Source organism: Semicossyphus pulcher, unplaced genomic scaffold (assembly GCF_022749685.1).
Source record: "Semicossyphus pulcher isolate SPU_LCO1_2020_fin unplaced genomic scaffold, fSemPul1.0.p SCAF_25, whole genome shotgun sequence".
Lineage (NCBI taxonomy): Eukaryota > Metazoa > Chordata > Actinopteri > Labriformes > Labridae > Semicossyphus > Semicossyphus pulcher.
This window is the reverse complement of record NW_027211699.1, coordinates 11,016,096-11,037,500: the sequence shown is the minus strand read 5'-3', so window position 1 is coordinate 11,037,500 and position 21,405 is coordinate 11,016,096. Positions and strand designations below refer to the sequence as shown.

The following is a 21,405-nucleotide window of genomic DNA, read 5'->3' as shown; positions in this document are numbered from 1 at the left end:
TGACCCCGAGGAGGAGATCAGCCCGCCCCTGAAGGAGAAGGGGGCGGAGCCAAGCAGCCAGTCAGGGGTCCCGTCTCAAACGTAGCACCGGAGCCTCAGAGGACCAGGTGAGTCACTTTGAACTTATAACACACGAAGTTGTAAAGAGGAAGAAGATTTCTTTAACCACAAACAGACGTTACATCGCTCTGTCTGTGAAGCCACCAGACTCCACTGACAAAAACAGTCACTTTCCTCTGACAGAAAATAGAAGTGTGATGTTTAAAGTTTGAAATAATAAAACCAGTTTTCTCTCTTTCCTCCAGTTATTTTCTTTTCTCTGATTTTTCGCCGTTTTTTGGACTCTCGATCGCTGAAGGACGTTCAAACATTCAAACTGGACTCAAAGAGAGCAGCCAATCAGCTTGCTCCGCTCGGTCCTGTATCCAGGCGGGTTTCAGATGATCCGCCCTCCTCTGAGCGCTCTGATTGGCTCGTGGAGAGTCGACAGGGGAGGGACAGGGGATGTGGAGACTCCGCCTCTCTTATGATGTCATCACTGAGCAGCTGGACTAAAGGACATGTGACATCACTGTTAGCAAAGACGCTAAATCTCTAAAAAACAACAAAACAAAGAACCTCGGTGAGAGGAGAGACACATTCAGTCACCTCTGGGATCCTTTAACCTCCAACACACACCTGAAAATGAAACAAGCTGCGATCTACACTGTAAAAAGTTCACCGTGACCCTGGAGGTCTTTCTCAGAGCTCAAACGCAACAAGTGAAACTGCAGAGAGGGCGGTTAAGTACAATGTGAAACGATGAGATTTACCTTAAACCACATTTAAAATGTGATCCACTCCGAGCTGAGACACAAGTTCCCAAAGCATCGTGGGTAAAAGAGGCAGGACAGAAGCGTGTGGACTTTGCATCAGGTCACTTTCTGTATGAGTCGTATTATGGAATAAATCAGAAAGTAAGAGAGCAAAACTTTCCACACTTTTAATAAAATAACTGCAATAAAGAAATATAAACATTAAAGCAAATCAGAAAGGTTGCAAATTCAAAGATTTGTTTCTGAATCCAGACGGTTTTTTTCACCTTGACCTGAATCTTGTGGGCGGGACCTATGATGAAAGACACATCTCTATTGGCCAGTCTCGATCAGAATGACACCATAGCAACAGCAATGGTAAACTAAATGTATTATAAAAAGTATTCATGCAGATCAAATCCAAAAGGATTGAAAGTGTCACTCAAATTGAGACTGTCCAATAGAGACGTGTCTTACATCACAGGCCCCGCCCACAAGATTCAGCTCAAAGAAAAATACACTTTTATTGCAGGGTTGTTTTACTCTTAAATCTATTCTTTCAGTTTGATGCAAAATAAAGACAAAACAGATTTTTCAGCAGAAATAGAAACTCAGACTGAGAAGGCCTCGTCAGCGCAAACCTTCAAAACTCTGGGACTCAGGATTTCAGAAGAACTGTATCTTTTCAGTTCTGTGTCTTTCAAATGGATCTGAAGTCTTCAGCGAGTTGTGTTAGACTGTCCGGTTTATTTCTGAGCACTTGAAGGACCTTTGATTCATGTGGATCTAAAGTGTATGTTTAAGTTAATTCCTCTCCTTTAATGTCCTTAATGAATGTTTTTTTATCTGTTTAAAAGATGAAGAGTTCTGCAGGTTTGTGCCTGCTGGTCCAAACATTCATTCAAACATTAATTCAACCTTAAACTCGTCGTGTGTTCACAGAAGCATCAGAGTGTTTCTGTTAGCGGGGCTGACGATCTGAGTCTGTGGTCCAAGCTACTTCCTAGCACGGCCTGATTACAAACGTAGTCAACGTAAAGACATAAATAGACCCTGAAGTGGCGCTCCTTCTGACATTCTGATGTATCAGAAATTGCTGAACCAAACTCCATTCAAAAAACAAGCGTTTTAAAGCAGTGTTCTTGTCGTCTTGCAGACAGGCCTGAGCTCAGCCTGTGTAAAAACCTGCCTCCTGATGTAGTTCTCTCAGCATCCTCTCAGCCTGTTTGTTGTGGCTTCATAGCGCTGTAGTGAGACAGATCTCAGCCCACCTGTGATAAACCGAGCTGTGTGAGAGGACAGGAGATGTTAGGAACACTGACGTGATGGAGTTTGGTTCTTAGACATTCCTGAAGGACAAATATTCACGTGTTTGACAAACGTGAATGAACAAAAATGACCTTCATGCAAGTCACACATTTGCTTCACTTTTGGTCTGAACATTGTTTTACAGCTGCTGGTTCAATCCCGGCTCGGTTGTCCTGCAGAACTCTAAGGTGTATTCTGACATTACAGAAGCTTAAGAAAAGTCCTTCATGTGTATTTCTGTCATCATTTATCGATAATGAAGTGAAGCAGCCACAGATAAGCCAGGGTGAAGAGTTGAAACCTGTTTCACAAATGTTTACTTGAGTTTTCTCTTTTGTTTGCTGGAGAGTTGTGATGTTGTTTAAAGTGTCACAAACACCAGGATCCGAACGTGTTGGGGAGAAACAGGATCCCAGAGGCGACCGGCCGCACTGACTGCTGCGGCGACTTTACCAAAAAATGAAAAACAGAAGAAGAAGAAGGCGAAGACTACTGAACTGCGTGTCACTGGAACAAGCTGGTGTTTGGATGAACTGGACTTTTATTGCCTCAGACACTGAGGGGGTTCTGACCCAGCAGAGACTGGGAGCACTGGAGCTGGGACCTGAGCGCCCTGTGGGGACACTTCCATGATGTCAAAACAGAGAGGGGGGGCGGGGCACAAATACGTCTGAATACTGCACACTGAAAGACTGAAGAAGAAGTGTGTGGAGGAACAGTGAAGTAGGAATCTGTCATTTTTGTGCAGTCACCTGTTAATAAACAGTGTGGGCGGGGCTTATGATGGTCCTTTCTTTGTCCAGGTTACAATCTATGCATTTAGGATTTATTATCTCGACATCTGTGATCAGAAAGCTCCTGATTTAAATCAGAATTTCTTTATTTTACACAAGTTTATTCCATAGCAGGTTTAAAAAGATGGCCGACATGACAGCACCCTAAAAGTGAAGCCAGACCCTCTCTATCGCCCCCTGCTGACTGGCTGCAGTATAGGTCTCCTCCATATTTGGTCACTTCTGGCTCCAAAGATGGCAAAAGCCAATAATGACAAAGTTGAGGCTCCAAAACAGCAGCCCAAGGGTGACGTCCCCGTGGCCACGCCCACTTTAAAAATAATGTCAATGTTTCAAGCATAATGCCAGACCTCGATTACGAGTCGTCAGCCACTCCAACCATCCTTAATACTCGCATATATGTTAGCAATATTAGCATGCTAAAATAACGCTGTGTAGTAGGTTTACAATGTTAGCATGCTATCATTAGCTTGTAAGTAAATCCAAACCAAGCTGAGACTGATCAGTTAAATAGCATAATATTTATATCCATGATATGTGAGTCTGAGTCTACAGGTGTTAGGGTCACATGATCGCTGTCTGTCAGGACGCAGGTTTGTCTTTACAGTCTACAAACGGGAAGCACACAGCTGACCCAGGAGGCCATAACACGGGCCTCGGACCATCAGGTCACGATGGGTTTAATCCTTCCAGACTCTGTGTGTGTGTGTGTGTGTGTGTGTGTGTGCGTGCGTGCGTGCGTGCGTGCGTGTGTGTAAGACAGAGAGAGGGCGAGTGATGAAAAGTGTTTTTTTAATGTTACAAATCATTTATACAGTTTTTAAAAAACGTTTTTGTTTGTTTAAAGACAGATTACAGCACTTTATTGTGTTACATCAAATCATGGTGCGCGTTGTGTTGTTAAACTCATCAATGAGCGCGTTGTGTTGTTAAACTCATCGGTTTTCAGGGGCAGGCAGGAACATTGATGCAGGGCTGAATTTGGACCTTCTCTCCGCCGTCTGGCGCCGCACCGCAGTCGGCTCGTGGATTCCCGGAGAATGTCGCCTGCTCCCTCTGACGACCGATGGTAGGACTGGAAACACACACACATACAGGTGGATGGAAACACAGACTCCTGTCCTTACTGATCAGACTCATTGATCGTCGGTGCTCTGCTGGCTGAGGTGTGCCCTCAGTCAGGTGCAGAGACAGTGGACTCACTTGTACTCGCTATAATCAGGTTTACAGTGTCTCCTCCTGAAGCGTTGGGATTTTTCTCCGCAGGAAGGTTTACACAAAGTCCACGGCTCCCAGCCTTCCCAGCTGCCCTTTACTGTAACACACACACACACACACACACACACACACACAGTTTGTAGCTGTCTATGTTTTCCTGGTTTTTATCTCACATCTAGTTTTAGCACCACCCACTGTAACAGTTGCTGACATCGTAGCAGACCCGTCTCTCCGTCAGATCCCCCTCACTGCACATGGTCCCGTTGTGATCTCGATGAAGACACTGACGCTCTCGAATCTGACTGCCGCCCAGCTGCTGGCAGCGGATGTTCTTCGAGCCAAATGGATATTTACACTGATTCCATGTTGACCACCCTGACCAGACCCCGTCCACTGCAAACACACAGAAGTGTCACTCACATAGTGACTTGATGAATACATTTGTGTGCATGGTGGTTGAATGAAACAAGAGAATCCCGTGTGTACCTGGACAGTGGACGTTGGTCTGACAGATGCTGGTTCGACGTCCTTCACCGGGACATGGCTGGCCACCGTGTTTGGGGGCAGGGCTGTCGCATCTTCTCACTGACACCTGAAGCCCCACACCACAGGTAACAGGACAGGAAGAGAAGGGAGACCAAGACCCCCAAGCTCCATCCACTGGCAGAGACAAAAACAGAGAGATGAGAAAAAACAGGAGAGTTATTATCCCTGGGAGTCATAACCGTCTCTACAGGACACCTGGAAGTTGTTCTGATATACAACTGAATTTATTTGATTGTGCCTCAGATTGTCTCTATAAGAACACCTGGGAGTCGTTACTGTCTACAGTTGTTGTCTTCTCTACCAGGCGCATTATGGTTTTTTCGTCTCTACTAGGACACAGGGGAGTTCCTGTTTGGCTACAGGACACCCAAACGTCTCTTCATGTTCACCTGAATCTTAAAAACCCCTGGTAGTCTGTTTCTCTCTTTGTGGACATCCACTGGTGTCACATACAGCTGTAGATAAAGTAATATGTATGCAGTCAGACAGGTAGACAGACAGATAGGTGTACCTTGGCAGTGAGGCAGGTGGTTGCAGTTCTCTGTCTGACTGTCTTCACCTTGGCATCTTCTGCCAGGCGGGCTGGATGAAGGGGCGGGGTTAGAACAGGTGTGTTGGCGTGTCCTGATGGGAACTGAGCCCTGTGCGATGCAGGTAGAAGAACACTCACCCCAAATGGACCAACCGGACCAGAGACCGTCCACTGACAGACAGAGAGACAGAGAGAGAAACAGACAGACAGATAGACAGAGAGACAGAGAGACAGAGAGACAGACAGACCTTAGACCTGCACCCTTCACTTTAGAAGGGAAACGATCTTTAAAGTCTCTGTCTATGATTGTTCTTACCCGGACAGGGACTCTGACAGACAAAGCTCTGAGCACTCGGCCCGTCACAGAATTTGCCGCCGTATTTAGGGGCGGGGCTATCACACCTTCTGTGTGACAGCTTAAGCCCCTCCCCACAAGAGACTGAGCACGGCCCTGCCGTAGACCATGCCCCCCAGCTTCCGTGCACTGCAACGAGAGCCAATCAGAACAAAGGTCAGGATATTTATTTTAAAGCACCAACAGATATGAAGTTTTATCTGATCAGTCATTCCTTCACCTGGACAATTGGGAAGGTCACTGCAGTCCTGGACCTGGGTGTCGTCTCCAGGGCAACCGTTACCTTGTGGAACTGTGTCAGTGGAGGGGGTGGGGCTATAGCATGTTCGCTTTCGCTGTCTTGAAGGGATGACGACATAACTAGCCTGGTCATTGATACACGACCCAGAACAATGAGACCAACCGGACCAACCCGACCAACCACCGTGAACTGAGAGACAGGGGGAAAGGGTGAGACAGACAGACAGACAGACAGACAGACAGACAGACAGGCAGGCAGACAGGCAGACAGGCAGACAGGCAGACAGGCAGGCAGGCACAGAGACAGGCAGACCGACAGAGAGATAGACAGGTTACCTGGACAGGTGGTGTGTGATGGACACGCCTCTGTCTCCTCAGAAGGACCGCTGCAGGCCGAGCGACACTCAGGAGGACTTGAACAGACTCTCTCTCTTCTCCTGACTCCGCCTCCTCCACAGGTCACCGAGCAGGGCGACCAGGTGAGCCACAAGCCCCATCCCTTAGCTTCACACACACACACACACACACAGACACACGCACACGCACAGACACAGTGACTAACCACATCTAATTCAACATTAATGTGATGTTTAGTGTGTGTACGTACTGTCGCAGCAGATGCCGTTGCAGGGTTCAGTCTGAAGTTTGTCCTCAGGGTGCTCACACTCTGATTGGCCGATGCCGAAACACTTCCTGCTTCTCTGCCTCACCCCATCCCCACAGAGGACGTTACAGTGAGACCATGGCGTCCAGGAGGACCACTTCGGAGGCCTGAAAACACACCAAGATAGACTGATTGGACACAGAACCTTATTGTGTGTTCAGATCATTGAACGTATAGATGGCCGACGCGTCTCCTCCTCCTCTCGTCGTACAACAGTGAAGCCTAAACCCCCTCCGGAGCTGGCGCTGCCATCTTGCTCATCTGTATCCACCTGTCCTTGGCGTGTTGCAGCCCTCAGGTGTCCTTGGCGTGTTGCAGCCCTCAGGTGTCCTTGGCGTGTCGGAGCCCTCAGGTGTCCTTGGCGTGTCGGAGCCCTCAGGTGTCCTTGGCGTGTTGCAGCCCTCAGGTGTCCTTGGCGTGTTGCAGCCCTCAGGTGTCCTTGGCGTGTTGGAGCCCTCAGGTGTCCTTGGCGTGTTGGAGCCCTCAGGTGTCCTTGGCGTGTCGGAGCCCTCAGGTGTCTCCTCTCCCCGTTCCTCCTCTACTCTGCTACTCGGGAACAGAACGCTGCAGGAGCCCCATTTGTCCACAGAGCTGTCAATCATGAGGCCACGCCCCCTTTTTATAGCATCAAATAACTAATTAAAGGTAAACTTGTCAGAAAAGGGGGCGGTAGAGAGGGTTTGGCTTCACTTGGGGGGCTGTCATGTCGGCCATCTTTTTATACAGTCTGTCAGTGTGTGTGTGAGTGTGTGCACTGACCCACAGGAGTGACACACCCCGTCCGTCGCCTGGTAACCATACCGAGGGTTCTGACAGCAGTCGTCTTCGTCCACCTCCCCGACCTCTTCGTCACACTGACCCAGGTTTAAGTTGAAACGTGCAAAACATCGCACACTTTCTGCACACACACACACACACACACACACACACACACACACACACACACACATATCAGAACGTGATTACTGGTGATTCATGTTGTTTTCACTTCCACAGTGTGTGTGTGTGTGTGTGTGTGTGTGTGTGCGTGTGTGTGTGTGCGTGTGTGTGTGTGTGTACGGTTTCCAGGATTTCAACACAGGGTAAAGTTTGTTCTCGTTTCCCATCAATAGTTACACAATTTTAGGCAAATTTCCAGAAATGCCATAAACTAATAAACATGTTTAATTTTTTTGAAAACTGCTGCAGAAGCTTTTTCTTCTGACAACAAGGCTTTGTGTGTTACGGCTATTAGACAGGATCAAACCTTGAGAAAGAGGTGTTCAGAAGAAAGAAAGAATTCTTAATCAGATCAGATAATCCAGTTTACTTATATCCTGATAAATCCAGTTTGTGTTTCAACTTTAGAGTTGCATTGTGAAAACTTTGATCCAAACATCAGGATGATCCTGGTCCCAGCAGAGGGAGGATTCAGGCTGGACTTCAGGAACTACGTGTCATAAAACAAAACATCTCTGCAGTGTAGTTTAGACTGTGGACATGTTTTATATGTTGCATTTGAATGACTGTATCTCTACAGTGACACAGATAAAAGAGACAATATCAAAGTATTGAATTTAAAGATTTAACCTGGACGATGTTCATGTAAATAAATGTCTGTAAGTCTCTCTCTCTCTCTGAATGAGGTAACACATGGTGACTGAGCCTGTGGCCCACTGATGAAAGCCTTTCATCTGCAGTATATAGTATTATTATGGACTGGGTGTCTGTGGCGGCGCCCAGTTAGTGACGCGTTTTCCATCAGCCAGCAGTGGTTGGTCTGCCAGAGAGGGTAGGCGGAGCTAAGCGGCTGCTTTTCCGCTCTCTGCAAGTGTTGTGAGTAAACAGTAATCTACTATGGCTGAACAAACAAAGAAAAGATGGATGACTACAGATACAACTTCAACAAGAAGTGAAAATCCAAAGAAGAAGAAACAAACTCGACGCTCAGATGAAGCAAACAGTCTGAAAAGGAAAGCGACCGTCAGCCAGGAAAATCAAGAGTTACAACTGTGACAAAGGGAGACATATGTGAACGTGTAGATATGACGAACATACACCTCCGTGATTACTGTTTATCGCCAGCAGGTGCTGCTAAAGTGAACAAAACTTCTTCAAGATAACTTTCATTGCCTGGATTTTGGCTGAAATTTCAACATCATGTTGCAGATTAGAACAAGTCAACATGAAGCTTTGTCAGGTCTGTCGTCAAGAGGAGAAGAAAACTACTTTAGAGTGCTCGTTTGTTGAACAGAGGTCAGAGTCATTTCTGATGCATTCGTGGAAGTCTAAACACTTAACGGTTTTCACGACACCACGTCAGGGAATTTATCAAGTTTAATTTTAGCTCTAGAACAGGTTGTTAGCTGTTAGCATGCAGATGTCTGTTTACAGAGATTAATAAGAAGCTCAATCATTGTCAGATAACAAATAGAGATTAGAGCTCTGGTAATCTGGGCTTGGTAATCTTGAAGAGTCTGTATCTGGATCAGGTTGATTCAGTCCAGTTTTACTTGGAAAGGCCAGGACGAGGGATTATCTGATCCTGGATGGTAAAAACATTAAATTTCCAAATTTTGTAATGAAATGTTTGAACTGTTTTGAAGAACCGGGCCCTGCAGTTCAAACAGTAGAAGTTTCTGTTCTCTTTGTCCACAATCTTCTAACCAAGCTGAAACTGAAACCCGTTCAGAGATTTTATCCTGCCATACAAACTAAACATTCAGAAAGTGGTTCAGACTGACCAGAACGCTCCACAGAAACCAGCACCAGAACCCCGACCAGCAGGACCCTCAGAACGTCCAGAACCTCCATCCTGCTGCTGCTGCTGCTGCTGCTGAGAACTGAAGACAGATAGAGGAGCTCAGTGTGTCAGCTCTGCTCGCTGTGTTTGGATTGGTCGTGTTGTGAGGACAAACAGGAGCTTCCATATAAGGTAAGCCAGGCGCGCTCCAACCAGGGTACTTCCTGTTCTGGGGTTAATGTTCTCAAACAGAGAATGTAGCTGTCAAACATTAATTATGATCATGTCAGCCACACTGCTCTGCGTATTATTAGCATGGATAGAAATAGCTTTATTAAAGATTGTTGCACTGTTTAAACAAATACATTATTTTTTAAGGTGGGACTTTTAAGTGGGATCCATTGCTGCCTCAATCTGTGTGTCAAAAAGTTCTGTTTAAAGTAATTAAGTTGAGCATTGAAAGCATTTTCAGACAGTTTTTAGATAGATGGATAGATAGATACTTTATTGATCCCGAGGGAAATGTAGGCATCCAGTAGCTTACAAGACATACGACATCACACATCCGTCAGGCCATCCACCCCCCTCTTTTTCTAAAATAAAGGCTTTTTGGGTTAGGGCTTTTAAAATCATAGTGGCTGTATGGAGGTAGTGCACATTTAAAAATGATGAGTAGAGTGCAAAAACAGTATGGTGCAAATGTGCATAAGGATATGTAAGTGAGCTTTAAAGTGTGATAATGCTTTAAGTCCTGGTGTAAATTCACTTTGTCCATTCGTCCTTCATGATACCAGTTATCTCTGACTCTCTGAGGTTGTGTTGATCAGGCTAACACAAAAAAAGCTAGGATATGTTAATCCTACTTCACAGTAAACCCCCTAAATGTCCAAACTCGGCCTCGCTCTCTGTATGTCTGACTACAAATAAAGTTTTTAAAACTTTATTTAAAACCAACAGCAAATATTGTTGTGGACAAACAGATAAAAAATGACCAATTAAATAATCTTAAAATATTAAAAGTTTATGAATTTGACCAGTTTAACAGTTCGGAGATTATTTGAAACATAACGGTTTGTGTCGTTTTAAATAAAGTTAGGTGGAACAAAGACAGGCCGAGGCCGGTAGTTGAGGGGGCGGGCTGCAGAGGAGAGGCCGCCGGGTGAAGCTGATAGCCGGTTAGCCATCACTTTAAAACACCGCAATATGAACACTGAGGAGCCTGTAGAGAGTCACCATGTCCGAAACCTCCGTTCAAACAGAGACAAGCCACTGGTTCAAGAGGTTCTGTCGTATAGACGAGGTAAGGTAACACGATGAACCTGCCAAAACCGGTTTAACCTGGTTCCGATGCTAATTAGCAATTAGCGCGCTAGCATCGTTAGCGCACATTAGCTACAATTTGGTGACAGTTGGTCCTTCTCCGGCGAGGAATGAAATGAGAGACGCGAGGACAGAGGAGGCGAATTTGCCAAATGAGAAATCCTAGGGTCAACAGCGTCACCGTTCGTCGAAGTATTTAACTGCTGACGTGCTGCTCAGCTGTATCAGCGGTCAAACCGATCTCTTAACCGCTTCTTTACTATTTGTCACCCTGAAGTATCTTTTAGAGACGGACGGACGGACAGTAAATTGTTTGGTGTAACATGGCCGAATAGAAGTGGTATCACTTCTGTTAATTATTTTTATCATGTAATCTTCTGTTTAAATCGTCTTTATATACAGATCAGTGTTATTGTGATTACTCATTCATTTTTTTAACAATAACAATAACTTTATTGATCCCCAAAGGGAAATACACGTGTCTGACATCTCATCTACCATTTACTGAAGAATTAAACAGTCTGATGGCTGTGGGTACAAAAGATCTTCGATATCTCTCCGTCCTGCAGCGTAGAGAGAGGAGCCATGCACCACCGTTGTTACTTTGGTCCATCAAGGTGTGATGAAGTGGATGATCCGTGTTGTTTAGAATTGCCTCAACCTTCTTCCTACTGCTGCTTTGTGTGATCACTTTGTAATTAAATTATCCTGTTTCTAGTGATGTAGTTGTAATGTGTGACAGTATATTTCACCATCATGGTGCATAATATTTTCTGTGAGAATAAACTGTTTGAATACATCACGTCTTTGGGTAAAACACTTCTGCGTAGGATCCACCTGTGTATCCTCGCTCGGAGCTCCTCCTGGAGCCTCCTCTCTCCTCCATCCTCGTCTCCTCCAGGTGCATTTAGGAAATTGGACAATCCTCCATCATGGCGGAGGGGGACGTGTCAGCCGAGGAGAGAGGACGCGAGGAGGCACACATTTATGTAATGAAAAGTGGGTGTGTAGATGCTAACGGCTGCCACACAGAAGTCTGCTGTTTGTTTGATGTGAATGAGCCAGACATGGTTTTTCCCCAGCAGACGGACGGAGGACCAGGAGGACTGACCCTGACTCTGTGGGGAGGAGGAGACCTCTCCACCGGGCTGGACCGCCATGTGATGACCCACTCTCACCCTCTCTCACCCTCTCTCTTCCTACCTTTTCCCATAACAGCCACCACAGGAGATGTCTTCAGCTGGTGAGTAACGAGTGTGATTGGTTTACAAAAGTGATGTTTTATTTCAAAACTCAGAGCTGCTGGGTTCATTTAATGTGTAAGGAATTGCTGGGGAAGCTACTTCTGAAAGTATAGCGTTTGAAAGTGAAAGAAGTGGAACTAAAGTTACAGCAAAAAAAGTAGTAAAAACTTAAAAAACCAATCAGAAGTTCATGTTTTATCAAATGATATCAAAACATTATACAAAAGGCCACATGCCAGCAGAAAATGGCCCTCAATTTACAGGTCAAACATAAACCATTGAAGCATAGCTAATAATAATAACCTAATGTTTATAGACAGATTTGTTAAAGCAGCTAAAACACAGTAAAAACAGCCCATCGAACACTGAACATAAAAACATTAAGGCATAAAACACGAGACATTTAAATACCAAAATAAGTTCCTAGAAACAAACTAAAAACTTACAAATGAGACAAAAAAATATATCTTTGATGTGTTATGAAATATCCAGTGTGCAAAAGTGACCTGTCATGTCTAAAAATCTGAGCACCTCCAAACAATATGTCTGTGGGAAAGTATGATTCATGTCAGCTTTGGGTTTGTGCACCGCGAGTCAGACACCTGCAGTCCAGGTGGGAGTGCTGCACTGATACAGCCATGTAACTTCTAAATAACATCCCTGAACATTTTCTAATACATAGCAAAAATCAATACTTTCCTTGGACGACCCAGATTACCTGTAGTTTCAGTAGCTAACGATACAAATGATGGAATTGAACTAGTGGATAAAATATGCAGATAGAAATGTAGTCAAAGTACTAGTTTGTTGAAAGTTTTAAATCACACGTTGTCTGCTCTATTTTCTGCCAATCATTGCAATGATACCTTGCTTACAGATCGTGCCGTCACTCAGAACTGTTGGAAGAATGTGTAAAGCTATTTGAAGGTGAAATAAGGCAGGCATTTGTGTCTCCAGGGTTTTAATTTATTTTTAAAGTGCTTTTACAGATTTACATGCTGTGTCAGAAAACGATCTATAAACACCAGAACATACACACCAAGAAGCCTGCACAGATGTTTAGTAAAGATACAATCTCGAGTATTTCAGTTTCTTGCTCTTGAGCGCCATCCACTGGTGATGATCGGGAGTATTCGGAGCACACTTCCCTAATTAACCAGCTGTCTACAGCTGTTTCCCTTTGTCACGGTTGTAACTCTTGATTTTCCTGGCTGACGGTCGCTTTCCTTTTCAGACTGTTTGCTTCATCTGAGCGTCGAGTTTGTTTCTTCTTCTTTGGATTTTCACTTCTTGTTGAAGTTGTATCTGTAGTCATCCATCTTTTCTTTGTTTGTTCAGCCATAGTAGATTACTGTTTACGCGCAACACTTGCAGAGAGCGGAGAAGCAGCTGCTTCATGAAGTAATTGATCAATAGTTTCAGCTCTTACCTGATGTTCTGAATGTTTTCAGCTTGAATTCGAGCAGCTGCATCCCTGATCGTGTTCTTTACACGACACTTCATGTTTGATAATCTGTGGTTGAATCCAAATGACTGATCTCTGCTGCCACCTGGTGCTGAAACATCTTGTGACACTCCGGGACAAAGTAGAAGTGAAGCAGCTCACTGGTTGTTACTGCACTGAGGTGGTTGGCTGACCTATGACCTGCAGCCCTATCTATTAACATTAAAACACTCTTTTAAACAAGATCAAAATAAACACTAAGAGTTCCCTATAGTTTGTCTCAATGTTTATACAATGACCACCTGCTAATAAGGCAACGCAGTGTAGCTGTTTGACTCACTGTGACCTTTCACCTCTGTGAAAAATAACAGATGAATGAAAGACCAAGAACAGGAAAAAATACCGTCATAGCGTAAATGGGCAACAAAACATGAAACACAGACATTTATAATATGTTGTTGTGTTTACTGTACTTTGTAAAACCTGATACGATCAATATTTGAGCCCAAATGAGTATACAGAATAAAATACATACAGATAGTCTCATATTGATCTGTAATAGACATTTTGGGTAGCTTTCAATATTAGCCAATGAGCGAAGCTGTTTTCTCTGGCAGGCCAAAATATAAAGAACCCCACGTATTGATGATCAGCAGTGAACTCTGTTCCAGCTCAATCAGTGGAACTTGTTACAGGGCTTCATCTTTACACCTGTTTCCATCACTAATGTTCACCTTTTAATTCAAATCCAGCTGAAACGACAGAGTTTGATCGTTCAGAGGGAGCCGAGTTTGCAGATTGACTTACACGCGTCGAACAGCTTTTAAGGAAACCAGCCGGCAGGTAACGAAACAGGCTTTAAAGTAGAAACCATAACAGAACCATAATCAACAACAAATGATGTCAGGCGGTTAAAACTGAACATACACTGAATATAAGAAGTGAAGAAATTGAACACTAATAAAAGGTCAGAGCCCATTTTAAACAGAAGAACAAAACAAAGAAAAAGAACATGAAACAAATGGATTCATGTTTAAGCCTGTTTTACTTTCTGTCGGACACACGTCTGCACTGAGGCAAAGGAAGCCCCAAACTATCCAGTATTTATTTACACAGGTCTCTGGATCAAGGAGGCAATGCATATCCAGCCTGAACAAAAGCAGGATACTTTCTCTGTACAGAAAAACAGTCTCAGATACTAGATGTGTATCTTCTGGCTTGGTCCTTGTCACTTCCTGTTTTTAAGAGCTCTTTAAGGTCAGTATTTCCTGCGCAGGGCAGTGCCTTATATTTGCAATGCACAGAGTGTTGTGTCTGATATGCTGCTGAGTCGTCTGGTTTCAGCAGAGGTAAACAATCTGACCCGGATATCATTGGTTGGTGGAAGGATCACTTTGAGGGACACGTAGGATCTCATAGGGGTAGAGCTGCAGGAATATAGGGTACCCGGGCAACTGCTTCGAGCCATCTGGTCCCTGTATAACCAAAGTGAGAGCTGTGTCCGTATCATCACCACAAAGTCAAACACATTCATTGTGGATGTTGGCCTCTGCAACAGTTGCCACTTGGCACCAACTCTGTTTGTGATTGGACAGGATCTCACGGGGCAGCTGTTTTTTGTTTCCCGCTTGGCACCACAAGTCGTTGATTCTCTGGTGTTGTTGTTTTAATGTTTCTCTTTTTGAGTCCTGGTGTCTTGTTGTGTTCTGTTGTTAATCTTTAACCATCTCTACACTGGTCTCCACATCTCACCACCAACAGTCAGAGACAGAAAACACTAAACACAGTATTTATTTGTGATGTTTTGTGGTTTTTGGTTGTGTTACAGTATTCGCTTGTGTTGTCTTTATTTGACTGACGATATTAGACTGAGACGGCCTACTGATCAAACACAGATCTCAAGGCTCTGTACAGCCCAGGGTGTGCACGGAACACTTCCTCTGGGACTGTCATGATCGTGTGGTCAATAGTGCAGGTGTACTGCTGGTTCAGGTACACAGACTGCTCAGACAGGGTTGTTCCTGAAGCTCTACCCAGACAAGCAGCGAGGTGGACGGTGGCTTTAAAAGGAAAGATAAAGAGCACCAGGGACAGGGCCAGAGTGACGACATAGAACGGGACTTTCCCAGAAAACCTGAAAAATTCTGGAAGCATGTACGGAATGACGACTCTGTTTCTCCCGGGGCGACCATATTGATCTCGTAGGAACACAAAGCCGTTCCATGCAAGATCTTCTGGTTTTCTCAGAGGGCTAACGGAGATGTTTGGGATCATCCATCCTGCAGCATTCTTCATTGAGTTCCAGTGGTTTGGTAGGACGTTGGGCCGATGGTTAGAAACTTGACAGCCACCACCTTGACAGCAGAAGATCCTGTTCTCAGGCTGTATGTTTCCTGTAGCAATACCATACGCTGCACAAGCATCAATGGCGCAGTTCCAGGGAGAATACAGGATCACATCTTCGATTGTGGACAGAGGGAGCAGATCGCTGGCAGGGATCAGGGGCTCCTCAATGCATCCATGAGCCACAAAGATGATGTCGATGTTCTCTCGGTCTAACTTCTTCTTTTCCTTGTCGAGCTCTTGTTTCAGAAAATAAAACATGTCCACAAGTTTGAAGAAGACCTCAGTATCGTAAGTTTCTTTCAGCCACTCCAGCACAGCTTCATTATTACAATATCTTTTAACAATTTTGATAAAGTTCTTCTTTTGCTCAGAAGTCCTGTCGCTGTTTTCAATGCAGCACTTCAGTTCTTCAAACTCCTGAAACATTTGTCTGTAGGAGGAATCAGAGAAAAGAAGCATCTTGGTTATAATTTGTTAATTAAAAAAATGTCTTTCTAGGAGCTATTTAGCATCACAGTATCTGCCAAGGCTGTGATTTGGTCGAAGATGCTCTCAGTTATTCCTTACTAACTTCATTCTTCATCCAATCTGTCTACAGCTGCTGCTCTCGACAAACTCTTCACAAACACATTTCATATCTGCAGTACGTGAGAGCGTGAAAGGTGAATCACAGGAAGCATCATACTCTATTTTGTCCAGCTGCTTCTTCAGTGTCCGGCTGATCTCGAGAAGGTCGTCCGCTGTATCTCTCAGTGATTGGCTCGCTTCAGTCACTTGATTCTTCTTGGCCAGTTCTGTCCAGTTGTCAATCGCCTCAGGAAGAGCAAAGGCCATTCCAACAGCTCCTCCCACAACCTAATAAAGAACAGGATCAATAAGTAATTCTCTTTAATCATTATCAGATTGGCGGGCTCACGGAAAATACAAAATAATGTACCAAACTGTCAATCATTAAAACAATAAATCATTAATCCTTAATCCTAAATATCAGATCTGTGATATGAATCATTCGGAGTGTGTTTGAATGAAACAAACGTATGCATAGTTACAGACTCGTACCATAGCGCCTCCTTTCAGAGCTGTCTTGAGTCCAGTTGTAGACACTTTTTTGACCAGCTGTTGGCCTCCCTTGGCGAACAGAAGTTTATGTTTTTCCCCACAAGCTTTCAGTGTGAAAAATGATAAAATACCAGCCATCATTACAGAGCAGAGGATGATCAGCTGAATGCCCATTGTTCCTGGGCCTGCATCAAAAAAAGAATGTGAGTGTTTGAGCATGCGTACGATGAACTGGTGCTGTGATCCACTTCGTCTGGCCATGGCTCTCAGCATCTCAGTCATGATGTGTTGGTCCAGGTCATCTGGGCCTGCAGAGGGACTCGCCTGCTGCTGCTCTGCCTTCAGTCGCTGAAATAGTTTCTGGATTTCCTTGGTAGTTCTATTGTTCTTCCTTTCTATGTTCTGTGCCTCTATCATGGTGATGCTGGACACGAGGTGCTCGGCGGCTTTAGTAACCACAGATATGCCAGCACCTATACCTGTATACACTCCTGCCAAACCTAACAATGGAGCAGCTGCACCGCCAGTGAACAGAGTGGCCACGCCGGCTCCAATCAGACATGCAGCTCCAGCTACTCCCAGTGAGCTGCCGACACATTCACTGGCATTGCATTTCTGCCTGAGCGACTCCAGCTCCTGGGCCAGTTGCTTCAGCTTCCGTGCACAGCGCTCCCTCTGCTCAATCCAGGAGAACATGCGCTCCAGCAGCTCGTCTGCAATGGAGGTCTCTGTGTCCTGCTGATTTTCCAACCAGAGAGAAAATCTGAAAGAAGAAAGTCAGAGGAAGGATGAGAGGACACGGTTATTTATGTGTAGCTGCTCACAACTGAGCAAATTCCATTTCCTGACAAAGAACTTTTGTTTCTGAGGTCAAGAATAAACTCAAGCTGAAAGCATATAAAATAAAACAGCTGTGGCAAACATAGAAATGAGTATCTAACAATGAACATACAACTTTATATGAGAAGATGTGCTACTGTAGCCCAAAACATTTTCACTTGGAAAACTCCAAAACACAGACTAAATACCAAAGCAGACGCGCTGCAAATACATAAACAATGCAAAGTGTTCGACCCTCCACCAGCGCGTCTGCACCGATGCTGACTTACTGAGCAGTGAGTAAAGAGAGTCAACCAAAGGTCTGTGTTATCAGCCGTGCAAACGAGAACTGCTTTAATGAAGATAAACATGAAATGAAATACTGCCTTAAAGTGAACGTTATATTCAGGATGTAATAAGTGTTTTCTAGAAATGATAAGTTTAAAGTGTTTATATTAACAGGGACAGTGAAAACTTAGCTGGTCATTAACATCAGGTTGATACAGGAGGGATGAAATGTATTTCCCTCATGATGGATTGATTTTAATGACTCTGCCTCGCTGGTATTTACGTAGCTTTTGTTATTTGAATGACATGAAACTTCCAGGCTGTCCACCTGAGGGTTTCTGCTCCCCGGCCGGGCAAAGTCTTCTGCTCTGCTCCTGTTCAGCGTTCGGGCTGTAAACCTGAAATGACTGCCTCCAGGCCTTCCTCCTCTCTTCTCTCTTCCAGAACCCCCGACCCACCCTGCCTCTGTGTTCCTGACCAGCCTGTTGGGAGCTCTTCAGTCTGTCGCCGTCTCTTATTCTGTCACAGTGTGTCTTCCCGTTTCTTCTCACCAGTCAAATTCCCACTTCCCAGGTCCCCCACCAGATGCCCTCAGACTTGGGGCACCACACCTGTTACACACCTGTTCCCTGTTACAATTAGCTCACCCGTGACTTGACCTTCCCTGCCCACCAGCTCACCTGTCTCAACTTTCATACGATGAAGGTGTACCTTTGCACTGCCATCACTGAGTACCTCCGGACTTCTTCCATCACAGTCTGTTCCACTGCTGCCTCTGTTCAGCACAAAGGCAGGCTGCAGCGTACGATCGGCTCTACAGAGAAGGTCATTGGGCGAACCATCCCCATGACCTGTACACCTCCGGGACCCCGACACATGCAGGGTAGATGGTGGCTGTGTAAGTTCACCTTTGTAACTTTGCTTGCACCTTTCTAGCCATGTACTTTATTTATTTATTCATTTTGTACCTGAATTTTGTGACCTGCCTGCCTATCTAACTTCCTGTTTCCTGATAACCCCAGTCTGCCTGCACCCATCTGCCCTTGGGTCCTTTCCTCCTGCCTGAACTGGTGTTTGTGATGTCATCATTTCTAGATGTTTTATTCTGTACCCCCCTCCCGAGTGGATACGACCCTAGCTGTTCAGTAACCTCTGACCTAGTGTAACAGAGTTAAAAATGCACTTAGTTATTCAGGCTGGTTCACGATCTATACTTGAGGATTTTATTTTTATTTAATTCTTTTATGTATTTGTGAATTTTATCTTTTCCAGTTATGTAGACATGCATGTTTCCTTTGGATATGACCTTTTGAACACTTTGTGGGATCTGTTCCTCCTGTGTTTCCGTAGCTCCTCCCTTCTGTTCCTCGCAGTGCCGTTATGCATGGCTGAGGGGGCTGAGGTGCAGAAAGGAAGAACAGAAGGCATTAAATATGTTATATTGTCTTCTGCAGGAGAAAATAAATATTGGAGAACGGCCCACGAGTCGCTCCCTTCTATGCCCCACTCACATCCGTTACACTAGGTTTCGAACAAGTCTCTTATAATCTACATGCAGAACAACATTAGTCTTCTTAAAGACATCAGAATAATAACTTGCCGTCAGATCACCAGCTGCTGTTGCCTGTGTTGTTACTTATTTTTGGCCTATAATGTCATCCTTTCCGACGGTGGAATCACACCTGAAATGTGTGTGCAGTTGTTGTTAGGAGATCAGAAGTACTGGAGAATAAAAAGCCTACACTGAAGGAGCATAGTTATAAGGACAGCCTCAGAGCTGCTTTGTTGTAGCTGGTATCTTGATAACACATTTATATCAGCAAGCTACAAGCGACCTTAGCAATACCCACAACAATGCATTTTTACCTGAACCTTTCATTGTCCAAATTAAATCAATACGTCAATTAGGGCTGGGCGATATGGAAAAAATAGTATATCACGTCTATATGTAATAACCACATGGTAAACCTGAGTGAATTAAATACTTGACAAATAAAAGTTAATAAAACTTTAGTGCAAACTTAAAAAAATCAACTCAATTTAAGGAGGAAAAACAAATCAAATACAGCCCGAGCCCGCATATGGAAATGTGATGTCTTGATCTCTGACAGCAATATTAACACCTCTTCCCGTAGAGAATGTCAAAGGCATGGAAAGTAACACTTCTGGTATGATTTTTCAAAGTAAAAGCCCGACCTAGCTTTCTGACTCCCCTTGTTTGTTGACAATGCTTTTATTTTGAAGTGTTTCCGGGGCAGCTGTTTAGAAGTTGTTTGGTAGATAAAGTCACTCACAGGCTCCTTAGTGCGGTTTCTGCTGAACTTTCTTTGAAATGAAACGTAGTCATAAGTCTCACGTAGACCTACATACACGTAAATAATGAATGGATAAGAACAGGCTGCGGACGTAACCCCGGCGCGATCTCTCTCTCTGTCTCTCCGTCTCGGCTCATACGGTTGTTTTCGCTGTGTGTTAATGAAGGTCCCGTTTCTACTGTAAATAAGACTCACACCTTAAATGTGTAAAACAAAGACCAGAAACTACCCCTGGATATGGCATACAGCCAGGTAAAGCGAAGAGTGATTAATGTCTGTATATTTTATTCACATGTATTAATTATCATTTACAGTTGAGCAGACGCCTCTTCATTCTTTATGGCCTTTATTAAGGTAAAAGACACGGCTGGCTGAATCCGCAGCCACACACAGTTGACACGCACCCGGCCACGCCCAGTTGCCTTAAAGCAGGTTTTGAATCATCACGATGAGACAAAATAATAAAACACATACGATGGACTTTTTCATATCGCCCAGCCCTAACTGTCACTCCAGTTATACAAGTACAATCTTGTGAAATACTTATGCTGGGATGCTCTGATTAGAAAGGGTACAATATTGAATACAGAGACATACAATAGAATAAAAAATGAATAATATGCCTACTACATTTGGTACAGATATGTATAACATGCTGCTGGGGCTGAACTTGTGCAAGGCTGTGGGGGTGCTGCAGATATGTTGAAGTCTTTAGTGCATAAAGAAGCTGATCGCAGCATGAGAAGCAAAAAGGGTTTCTTACCTGTTGCTGAAAGTTGCAGCGCAGTAAAGTTTGGATAGAATCTGCACACTTTCTGCTGTCGAACAGAAAGCAGGTTCAGGCTCTGTGGATGCTCCTTTGTCTGACTGCTGCAGAGACTCTTCTTCTCTGGACTTTTATCCTGCAGCTCAGAGTCTGTAAGTCATGTGACTTCTTGTAAGCTTGCAGCTGAAGAGGAAACAGAGCTGCTCTCACTCACCCCAACCCTGGTGGGGTGTAGTGGGCTGTTTCTCAGCGTCCATCATAACAAGCTGTTTGCAGATCCCAACCTGTCCCTTTATGTTGCTGTTAAATCCTGCTTTGATACGTTTGTTGTTCACTGTTCCAACAGTTTGTCTGTGCTGACTTCAGTCAGTCTGAGGAGCAGAGTGTTGTGGTGTGTTGGTGTGGTGACAGACCTTCAGGTATGATGTTGTGTATTACACAAAACAACTTGTTTCATAATTAAATAAATAAACCAGCTTTTTCTAAATCTTATGTATGACTTAAAGGCTTTTCATGGCCAGCTGCTAGAGTACATTAGAGTTACCCTCTTACTGTTCAGAAAGATCTGCTGGCTGTTCCAGAGTCCAGGGTAAAGATGACGGCTGATTGAGTGTTTGCTCTACTGGCTCCT

The 21,405-nt window shown here is 44.4% G+C and overlaps 3 protein-coding genes across 4 annotated transcripts in view; 1 reads left to right on the top strand and 2 right to left on the bottom strand.

Annotated features, from left to right (window-relative positions):
- LOC138604315 (suppressor of cytokine signaling 7-like) overlaps positions 1-2,881 on the top strand; it is a 12,248-nt gene extending 9,367 nt beyond the window's left edge. For both annotated transcript variants that reach the window (XM_069676225.1, XM_069676224.1), the window contains 2 exons: positions 1-107; positions 306-2,881. The exon at positions 1-107 is cut by the window's left edge and continues 36 nt beyond it. In XM_069676225.1, coding sequence (XP_069532326.1) covers positions 1-85 — 85 coding nt within the window. In that variant the 3' untranslated portion in view covers positions 86-107; positions 306-2,881. The remainder of the gene's footprint in view (positions 108-305) is intronic.
- An 807-nt stretch (positions 2,882-3,688) lies between these two features.
- Positions 3,689-9,244, bottom strand: LOC138604392 (properdin-like). The gene is made up of 11 exons (XM_069676317.1): positions 9,175-9,244; positions 7,211-7,349; positions 6,395-6,558; positions 6,124-6,291; positions 5,768-5,977; positions 5,509-5,676; positions 5,172-5,363; positions 4,601-4,774; positions 4,310-4,507; positions 4,100-4,211; positions 3,689-3,971 (listed from the first exon to the last, which is right to left on the bottom strand). The coding sequence occupies exons 1-11, from the start codon at positions 9,242-9,244 to the stop codon at positions 3,842-3,844; spliced, it is 1,725 nt and encodes a 574-aa protein (XP_069532418.1). The 3' UTR covers positions 3,689-3,841.
- Positions 9,245-12,694: 3,450 nt separating this feature from the next.
- Positions 12,695-20,857, bottom strand: LOC138604151 (uncharacterized). The gene is made up of 5 exons (XM_069676012.1): positions 20,772-20,857; positions 19,000-19,090; positions 16,587-17,349; positions 16,213-16,382; positions 12,695-15,957 (listed from the first exon to the last, which is right to left on the bottom strand). The coding sequence occupies exons 2-5, from the start codon at positions 19,077-19,079 to the stop codon at positions 15,060-15,062; spliced, it is 1,911 nt and encodes a 636-aa protein (XP_069532113.1). The 5' UTR covers positions 19,080-19,090; positions 20,772-20,857; the 3' UTR covers positions 12,695-15,059.
- Between the last annotated feature and the right edge of the window lie 548 nt (positions 20,858-21,405).